This window comes from Betta splendens, chromosome 5 (assembly GCF_900634795.4).
Source record: "Betta splendens chromosome 5, fBetSpl5.4, whole genome shotgun sequence".
Classification (NCBI taxonomy): domain Eukaryota; kingdom Metazoa; phylum Chordata; class Actinopteri; order Anabantiformes; family Osphronemidae; genus Betta; species Betta splendens.
This window is the reverse complement of record NC_040885.2, coordinates 15,520,114-15,530,372: the sequence shown is the minus strand read 5'-3', so window position 1 is coordinate 15,530,372 and position 10,259 is coordinate 15,520,114. Positions and strand designations below refer to the sequence as shown.

Here is a 10,259-nt window from a genome sequence, read left to right as displayed (position 1 = left end):
TCTGTCAGAAACTACAAACTGCATTAAAGTCAAACTTACACAGAAGACAGAAATAATAATATAACAGAAACTTTTACCTGTTAAATGCTTATTATTGTCAAATATTTTTTAACTCTGTAAAAATACCTCACAACATATACAATCAGCCACCCTACAGAGTCATTAGACCAGGTTTTCAGTCAAAGATGCTGGGGACCTTCAAATTGAAATTACTTCCCAGCAGGCTTTCACCAACAATTAAATGAGCCCCCACCTTGTTTTTGTGCTCCACCATGAAAGCATAGTTTTGTGAGTGGAAAAGTTCTACATGACCTTTGAATGTGTATCATCACCATTGTGTTTCATCTGGAGGCAGAGACAGCGAGAGAAGGCGTCGAGGCTCTGAAGTGGTTTCTGTATTAACAAGTAAACAACAAGTTAAGAGCGGCGCGGCCAGGGTCCTGCAAGTCAGCCCCAAAATCAAAATCCTTCTTGTTTTCAGACTTTGATGCCATTACTCTTCCCTCCAATTAGGATGGCTCTACAACAGTACAAACCAAGGCCTGCCATCTGTTTGCAAAGCTTCTTTGTGTTTGATCAGCGTGTGTGTGTGAAGATACAAGGAAGGAAGAAGGAATGCCTTATGTTTTTGGACCAACATGTACCAAAATACTTATTTATAGGAGCCCAAAGTATCTAATTTGCAGCATTGTCTTCACATCTCCAGGGAGAATTTTATATCTATGGTAGCTGAGGTTTATGCCTTACAGCCTTCATAATATTGAACAAATGAATCAGGGTTCAAACTTTAAACAAATGAAAGTACAAATCAGGCACACACACCAGCCTGAAATCTCTCAGCCTGTCTTCAGCGCTGAGAAACCGCTGTAATTATTAATCCTCTTAATGAGCGGAATGTAAAGTGGAGCCCAGAGGAGCGGGGTCGCAGCTTTATCTATGACAAACTGCTGAGAATCCTAATTGCCCTGAAAGATCTGACAGGATAAATTTATGCCAGGCACGTGACTCGTCTGACATGCCGGCAGACGAGAGAGCAAGGAGACAAGCTGAAGTGTCAATACGGCTTTAAAATTCATGTCTGATAAGCGTAGGTCCGGAGATGTTGGCTAATGTTGACCGAGCAGGGTTCATTTACTCAGTGCGCATTGATTGACGGAACTACGCAACTCGTCATCATTTCTTGATTGCATTTTGAACTAATACTGTGCAAAGTGACTAAAATGTCACATGAAGGTAGCACAGCTAAAACACATAGATCATATAGAACGTATATGTTCATTTTCCTCAGTTTCAGTTTGAGTTTCATTCCATCCAGGCTGTGCACCGAACCTGTCAAAATGTGCAGCTCTCTCAGCATCAAATATAATTTTTCAAAATTAATGCTTAATATTGTGTTGTTACTAGTGCAAGCGTGTAATACCCATAAGCATCTAGCTAATTTCATTTTACAGTAGTTATTTTATGTAAAGAAAGATCAGCAACCCAAAAGTACGAAAAGAAATAGGATTAGTTTAGAGTTTAGTCAGTTCATGCTGGTAAAGTCTATTGTGTTAATGTTCCGTATGTCAAAATAAAGTTATGCATGATTTAATTTTGTGATTGGAAGCTGCAAAAATAAATCAAAATCTAAACAAACAAAAACATCAGTGCAACGGGAAAACAATAAGACGAGAAAATGGTATTAAAAGGAAATTACTTCTGATTTGAAAAGCTCTTGCTTGTGAGTGTGATTAATGACACAGATGTGGAGGAAAATACAAGCAAGACTCATTACTCATACGGAACCAAATATTATAAATTTCCTGCATGAAATCGGCCTCCTTCACATCCCATGCAGATGAGTGCGGTCATCAGATGAGGAGGCTGCAGCCTTTTGACTTTGGGACAGCTCCCATCGCAGCGGCATCTCTCCGAGCACAAATTGGCCGCGTGTCAAAGGTGAAAGCGTGGAACAAGCACATCTCTTGATCTGCTTTTATCGGGAGCTGAACGAGGGGACACAATTAGGTTTGTTCTCATTCAGAGCTGCGAGACAGAAATCTCTCTGCTCTTCCTGGAGATTTCTGGATCTGCTTACAACGTCAGAAACAGAACAATTAAAGCCAGCCCCGGAAAATCCTCGCCTCAAGGAACTGTGGCCGTTTTGAAGTCGCGGTGGTAGAACCACCTCCCACAGCCCCCACCTGCTTCGCCCTGGAACCTTATCAGGATGCAGCCGGCATCTACTGCAGGATTTCAGTCACGGGCAGCCGGCCCACCTGTATCCTGACCCTCCCTACAATCTTCTGAGTCTCTCAGACAAAGAAACAACTGCCGGCAGGCAATGGACAAAATCCTGTTTTATTTTTTTGATTATTTTATCTTCTTGGCAGATACAGATGGTAATAAAACAACCAGGGCCTTAAAATCGTGATACAGACATTCAGAACATAAAAGAAACGTCTTCATCCTATTTTGGAGTTGGTTAACACTTGTGATGTGTGGGTACCAGCTGAAGGTTCTACTCTGTGTAATAAAATATGAATGCACGTTCACATTTGATGAACAATGCTGATGTCTGGTTTGCCACTAAAAGAAATCTTGAAATATTGATAAGGCAAAAGTAAAAACTTCTTGCCCCGGAGTTACCCTTAATGAGTGGTAGCATCTGGCCACGCAACAAACAGGATTTCAGAGCAGACCATGTCTAAAGTTGTGTAACCGGGCTCCAATATTCAGAGTCATGCATCACCAAACTGCTTTTCTAATAGAAGTTTGGCAGTCGGCAGCACCAGATGTACAGTAGAATAAAAGAAGCCGTCCGGAGTTTGCAGCTTCTGGCTGACTGACAATCTTGATAAAACTTGTTCTGGCTGTGCAGGATATTTCTCATCCATCCTTTTGTCATACCACAGCTGAAACTGTAATTACATTTCAAGAGTATGGGGCCAAAATAGCAATGTTGCCGCTTGCAGCCGTTAAACTGGAGCAGAAATGAATGGTTGACGCCGATAAGCAATATCTGGTTTAATACCACATGTCTGCCCCCGAACCTTTCATTTAATGCTGTTTAATTCCAAGAAAATGTTGGATGAAGCAAAACACGAGATGAGACGCTGATGGGAGGAAATGGAGATAGCAAAACGCCCCAGATGAAGCGCAGAATGATAACTCAGATCTTCAGAGAGCTACTCGGAATGGACATTTGCTCAGTATCTGGAGCAGTTTCCCATGAGTCCAAGTCTGTTTACCTTTTCAACCAAATGGACAAATAAAGACTTCAGAGACATTTCACTGATATGAATAAAAGCCCAGAAGAATAACACTTTTTCAAAATGATATTTACATTTTATTAATGCTTCCATAACTAAATAGATCAGCCTTTTACCTGGAAGATGGAGACAGAATTATCAGGTAATATTGAATATGTTTTAGAAGAAATAAAAAATCAACACAATAATATGACAATATAGCAAGAAGAATAATACGTTGTCTTTTTCATTACCTCTACATACTGGCGGTATTGTGCTTTGATAAGTCTTTGCAACTAGAACACAGATACAGAAAAAGTTTAACAGCCCCACAAAACTCCAAGGATTTCAGCAATCGGCTCTCGGAGAAAAAAAAACCCTCCTAAAATGATTTCCCTCACCTCATCCTGCGGTCGAGATAAGCGTAAGTGAAGCTGCATGGACTCCTCGACTCGTTGGGCACACGTGAAAACGGAGAAAGGATCCTCAAAAACAAATGGATAAGAAAAGAGACTAGGTGCAGCTCATCCAGTTACGCAAACACCTGCTGTACCTGCCGGGGTACTGATGTCGGCCCCCGTGAACACACACACACACACACACACACACACACACACTCACACACACACACACACACACACACACACACACACACACACACACACACACACACACACACACACACACGTATCATTGTCCTTTTCCTGTATATCACTGAGGCAAACTTGGTAATTATAATATATATATATGTATATATATATATATATATATATATAGAAATCAAATATTGAAATGAAATGAAAAACATGCACCGGACAAACACAAGCATGCATTTACATGATGAGACCTGAAATCTTCACCAGTACATTTCTAAATGGTAGACGACGCACATCTACCCCCCCGACGAACCCGCCGCCCTGCACACGCCACCACACGCGTTGTGAACATAGATACATTCTCGAAAAAACGACACAGAGTCCAGATGTTGATTCATGGAGTGCTGCAACAGTTACAGATGTTGCTACATGTACAGTGGCGTAAGCAGTATGAGCACCGGTCCCGCTTGAGGGCCGGTGAGACCGATTTAGATAAAGGCATGAGGGGCTCATTATTTTCTAAACTGCTGTCTATGATGTGATAACTATATTTTCCATGGATTTAATTTTTTTTGTCTGTTGAAGGAAACGTCCATGTTGGCAAGGTTTCTCCATGAGCATCCTTTGCGGCAGTATTCCAGAAGGAAACAAAGAAACAGAACAGTTGCTGCATGAAATAGCAACAGTAGATTAACATATATATTTTTCATTTGGGACCCTCCCCCACTTGAATGTGGGTGGAAGTATATGACTGGTCTGTCCTGCTCAGGTTCCATGTCGAAGGCGCCTCCGTATCAGTTCCGTGCACTCCCTGTGTTTAGTTCTTGTTGTTTGGTTGGCTTTGGTTGCATAACGCACTTTGACGCTTCGCCCCGCGCTCAGCAGGTGAAGTCTTCAAAGTTCCCCTGGCCCGGGTGGTGAGGTAGCATGTTGCCAGGGTACGTTGACGGCGTACGCAGGTTCTCGCAAGGAGACTAAAACGGAAACGGGAGAAAGAGGCGTGAGGTGAAAAGGCCGCGAGCCCACGGGCTGAGAGGAAACGGCCGAGGCAGCGAAGGCAGAGGAGGTCGTCCGTCCCTGTTTATCTGCCAGCTCTGACTTACAATTAAAGTAACCAGCTTCTTTTACGCTGTGCTCTAATTCTGGCCTGTCCATGTCGCTCCTGTCCCCCAGCTTTGATTAAATCCCAGCCTCTACTTCACGCTCCTCCTCTGTGCAATCACATTCGTGCCTCTCGCATCTCTCCCCTCCGTCTCCACCTATTCAGATTACTCTATTTACTCTTCTGCCACCACAGCCTCTGCCGATACCATCGCTTCACTTAAGGCAAGGAGGAGAATGCTTAGCAGCAGCCCACTCACATGGCGCTTCACATCATCCAGGCTCAGGACAGCTCCCCGGTCGTTGGTGCTGCGACTTTTGTGTTTCTTCCTCACGCATCGGCACAGCTTGAACTTGATCACCTGCAAGGAGGCAGCGGCAGCCGTCAGCGAGCTTTTGGGTTCAAATCACAACGCCGTTTATTTGCTCTTTGTGAAAACAAAACATTAAAAATGCCTTTAAGCCCCCGTTGGACCTTCACAAAGTCAAGTCAACACACTGAAATTCAAATTATACAGATATAGCTTGACATTGAGTCTGTACACAAGCAGTCACTGCTTTGCATTGCCCCCCTCCACACACACACACACACACACACACACACACACACACACACACACACACACACACACACACACACACAGGCTTGTTTGTAGAAGAGAAACAAATGAGGATGCATGCAACACAGAGTTACTCTAATGAGTACGGACAGAGACATTCTGACTAATCTAAAATATAATACATCCAAAATGTTAATGTATTCCGCGCTGCCGCTGCCAAGACGTGTGTTTGTCACACGGTGATGAACCCACCATTGTGAGGGACAGAGCATTTGTCACGCTCGCCGAAACATGTCCCCGCGAGGACGGCGGCGCTGTGTGAAAAACTCAATTCTGCGAACTAACACCGGAGCGACGTACGTCTTCACAAACGCCATAGATGTTGGATGCATGTGAAACAACGTTACCTCATACAAATAGTCGAAGAGTTCGAGGATGGTGAGGATGCTGGCGCCGATGAAAAGGCCCATCTGGCCGCCGATGTCACCTGAAGAGTCAAAGAGGCGAGAGCAGAATGCACGTTAGCGTGTGACATCATCGGCGTGCAGTCCTTCCACACAGAGGTCACCTTTGCATCTACTACTACTGCACCTTCTCTTTGTTTACGTCTGAAAGGTGTGAGACGCAACAGAAAACACAGACGTTCTCAAGCTATAATGCATTAAAGGGACACGTCAGTGCGTTGTGCAACTTGAATCCCCATTATAAAAACGCATGCCCTTGTGTTGCTGTCGCTTCAGATCAAAAAGCATCTGTCAAGCTGCACGCTGCTTTTATTTACACCCCCCAAAACCGGCTGACAGCCGACTTACCGAGGAGTCCCGCCAGCTCGTAGGCTTTCTTTTGTTCAATGGTTTCATAGTTGAGGGCTTCAAAGTAGATATCCAGCACGAGAATGTTATCGCTGTGAACACAGAGGAAACACGTGGAATTGAATCACAAATTCTGATGTTTACACGTCTGAGGAGGTGACTGGCGAGTCCGACACTTCCCCCAGATCACGGAGCGGACGCAGAGGAAAATAACCCGCTGTTACCGACTAATTTCCTCTAGGTGGGAAATACGTTGAGTAACACAGGAAATGATGGCAGCTGTTTGATTTCGTTCTGCGTCAGTGCCTGAAAGACGTGAGTTCAGCACATGAAAAGCACGTCGTAAAAGGCCCAGGGCCAAGCAGCCGTCATTTTGATTCCTGAATATGGTCTCCGAGGGCCGAGGCATCAAAACGGTGGCTTGGATGTGGAGCTCCGTTTTGTACTCAGAGAACTGTTAATTACTTCATTTAACATCAAAACAAGTGCCGATATGTTGCTAAAAGTAACACCGTTGAAGACTTAGGGGAAAACTAAACTGTCAATTAACACGGATAACGAGACGGAGAGCCTGTCAGAATAAAAGCACATCAGATGTTTCCAGCTCCGCACCATGAAGCCCATTCAGTAGTGCTCGTCTGTCAGGACCAGCTAAGCTGGGTACCAACCCAAGTAATGGGTGTCTTCCAATTTTACCTTTTCTGCCACATTTATAGAGCTAGGTTTAATTGCTCATTTCCTTTGGCTGAGCCGGCTTTACATTCACCCATACAAAATACCATAAACTTTCCATAATTACCATTCTCATGGCTCCATATCTGCTACATTGCTGTATACAGTGCATGTGTCACAACTGACTCAGTGAGGAAAGTTTATTTAAATCTAAAATGGCAGTTTCTATTTTTGTTAAGTCCGCTGTGTCTCCTGGCGACTGCCGAGGGAGTCGCACCGTCGCCCCGGGGCTCGCGTTCGCCCCGTTAGGAAGCACTGATCTCGGCGGTCTTTGCCTCATTATTGCTGACGTTCTGCGAGGTGTCGCCCTGCGCTCTGACTGACGCTCGCGCTGTCAGACGCTCTCGCCGGCCGCGGCCTCCGTCCGACCTGAGCCGCCGCTGCTTCCCGGCAGAAAGACGGCGCGCTGTCACAGAGGCTTCAGCTTCACGCCACTAAACTCGGCACCAGAGAACCTCCAACTAATGCTGAGCGGACTGACACTCAGTAGCTATGGGCAGTCAAAAACTGAGCTAAACGGATTCACATCCATCCACAGGGAATAAAAAACATTGTGAAGAGGGGGAAGTGAAAGGCTTTTACGGCACTGACTACATATGGTGTAATTATCTTGTCCTCAACCGCTCCGCTGGGAATGATAGATAAAAGATTCAACTATTATCGCACCCTCTCTTCATTTTCTCCAACTACTTTTGATCTTTCCAGTAGATTTGGCAAAGAAACACTCAATCCATGGTCGATTAATCAAGGGAAGCTCTGACTGGAAGCTCTTTATTATTATCATCCCCCTTCGATTCCTTGTTTGAGGACGTGAGCTGCCGAGAAGTCGTCAGGCAACGTGGCTGCAGGTGAAACCAAGCTGAACACGTAAACGTGCTGTTTGAAGGGGCGGCGCGGTGAAGCGATCACTGCTAATGAACGGCGAGGATGCTGCGACCTTGCGTCCAAAGATTTACGCAAGGCTTTTAATTCTGCGCACGGGCAAAGGCGCCGAATCCACTTCAAACGGCGACGGCCCCGTATTTCAGGTGTGTGGCGGAGATTGTGTCATTTCATGTCACCTTGCTCGCGTCAGGAAACTTCACATGGTAACTTCAAAGAGCCTCCGTAATGTGCAGCCGCATTATGTGATCAAACCCGCGGACCATTATGAGACAATGCTGATTGGACAAAATGACTTGGCTATTTCTGGGCCGGCTGTTCTCCACGGTGCATTTCAAAAGTGGGGGACTTATGGATCATAATTGTGATTAAAGCCTTCTGCTCAGATCCATATTACACTGGCGCAATCACTGATTATGACACGAACGCAGCGCGACGTCGTTGTGGGCGCAGTAAAACCTGACGGATGATAAGGCTGAAATAACACTTAATGCAACTTAGACGGCAGATGGGCGAGTTAAATCTTCAGCTGTGTTATGTGCAGCAGCTTAGCATTAAGTCCGGGCCGGAGTGAATGGCATTCAGATGAAAAGAGCTGGCAAATCCGAGCTCATCGCGAATGAACGCAGGATTTGAAAAATGTGACTTACGATATGTACTGCTCCGTCTTGTTGAATTTCTTGGCGAGGTACTTGGCCGACGCTTTGCTGGGGATCTTGACAAAGGACAGCTCTTTGCCGTAGCGCGTCAGGTTGCACGGCGTCTCGCACACACAGTAGTCGTTGTCCCTCTCCACGAGAAAGTCTGAAAAATAATGTACAGATGGAGAACGAGGGAGCGAGCGGGCGAGCGAGAGAGAGAGACATGGAGGAAGATGGCGACAGAGCAGCTTAAGGAGAGAGGGCGATTCATCAGCACGCGGGGACGACAAACAAAGCGCCAGCAGAGAACAGAAAAGACGCTGCTGAGACCCCGGAGACCCTGACGAGACAATACAAGAGGACGTAAGGCGCGCTGGAGGAGAGAGAGGCCGCCGGGGGAAAGAGCAGGAGGTTGTGTGTCAATAAGAAAAGAATGGACGGACAAGAAGGGGCTGAAACGTGTCTGCTGATGGCGAGAGATGAGAGTGTGAGAAGGGGCTTCGGAGGCGAGTGGAGAGAGCTCACCATCAGGCTGAAGGAACGCTATTATCTGTTATCAGTTTGGATCAGTGGCTCCGAACAGTGGGATATGCACACACACACACACACACACACACTGGGTTATCTCCTTACCCAAGGCGGGATCTGCACACTCCTTGTACTGCTCTGGGGTGCAGTATGGGGCATCTCCTGAGGACAAGCAGAGACAAACACACTGTTCTGAGCCGGCGCGGGAACAAGCGAGCGACGGGGCCGCGTTTCAAAGGCGCCACAAAGAATAACAAGAGTTTGCTTTTGTCGCGCAATTACTTTTGTCTGTCGCCGCTATCTCCATCATGCCTGGAAATTTGTTGCGATTTCTGATCGTATCTCATAATTGATTTTATTAACTTTTGTACTCTGGCTGCCACTCATTACGCCTTTCAATCTCTGTCACCGTCGTCATCCTTCGCCCCCCGGCGCTGGAGCCATCCCTCTTCTTCTATCAGGACAACACAGGAAGAAGACATGTCCTAGATGTAGAGGAAATTACTTCCCTGCCGCTATTATTCACCGCATCTTGGTCGATATTCTTACAAAAAAACCCTCCCAATGACACGTAGCTGGAAGAGATGAGCAGCAGAGCCCAATCCACAGGGCAGGGTAATTAATCTACTGTAGGATTGGAGCTAATCCTGATTGCCATCCAGGTTGTCTGTATCTCTATCTGCGAACGCACATACGCTGTGAAAGTGACGCTGATCGAAGAGAGCGCCATTAATAGTTATTGGACAGGTGAGCGAGCGGTAACAGAGGCCAAATCCAAACGCTTCCTCTCAATTTGCCGTCGGAGGTGTCACGCGGTGATTAAATCGAGTGGGAGGACAGCTGTAATCACTGCACAAACACGCGCGCGCAAAATAGTTGAGTTTTCCGAACCACTGGAGCGTGACCGTGTCTAATTTCCAGCGCTCGCTCGCACAAAGCAGCAGTTTGTTCCCGAAGAACAGCCGCAACAACCCCACAACTGTGACGAACAGAGAGAGACGCAGCTCCTACCGGGCATGTGCACCATCCTGCAGTTGCAGTTCTCCACCAGGTAGCGCGTCTCGCAGTCGATCCGGCACGCCGTGATGCTGTAGGTGTTGAAGAAGTCCGAGTTCATGGGCGTGGACTTGCAGTCGCCCCACGGCGGGGGCAGGTAGGTCAGCTGGGGGGGGGGAAG

General features: G+C 46.3%; 1 protein-coding gene across 3 annotated transcripts in view; it reads right to left on the bottom strand.

The window, feature by feature from the left end:
• Positions 1-3,305: 3,305 nt before the first annotated feature.
• Positions 3,306-10,259, bottom strand: part of asic1b (acid-sensing (proton-gated) ion channel 1b) — a 99,568-nt gene continuing 92,614 nt past the window's right edge. For all 3 annotated transcript variants that reach the window (XM_029149758.3, XM_041070751.2, XM_029149757.3), the window contains 7 exons: positions 10,094-10,244; positions 9,188-9,244; positions 8,564-8,717; positions 6,300-6,391; positions 5,895-5,974; positions 5,188-5,289; positions 3,306-4,800 (listed from right to left, as the gene is read on the bottom strand). In XM_029149758.3, coding sequence (XP_029005591.1) covers positions 4,705-4,800; positions 5,188-5,289; positions 5,895-5,974; positions 6,300-6,391; positions 8,564-8,717; positions 9,188-9,244; positions 10,094-10,244 — 732 coding nt within the window. In that variant the 3' untranslated portion in view covers positions 3,306-4,704. The remainder of the gene's footprint in view (positions 4,801-5,187; positions 5,290-5,894; positions 5,975-6,299; positions 6,392-8,563; positions 8,718-9,187; positions 9,245-10,093; positions 10,245-10,259) is intronic.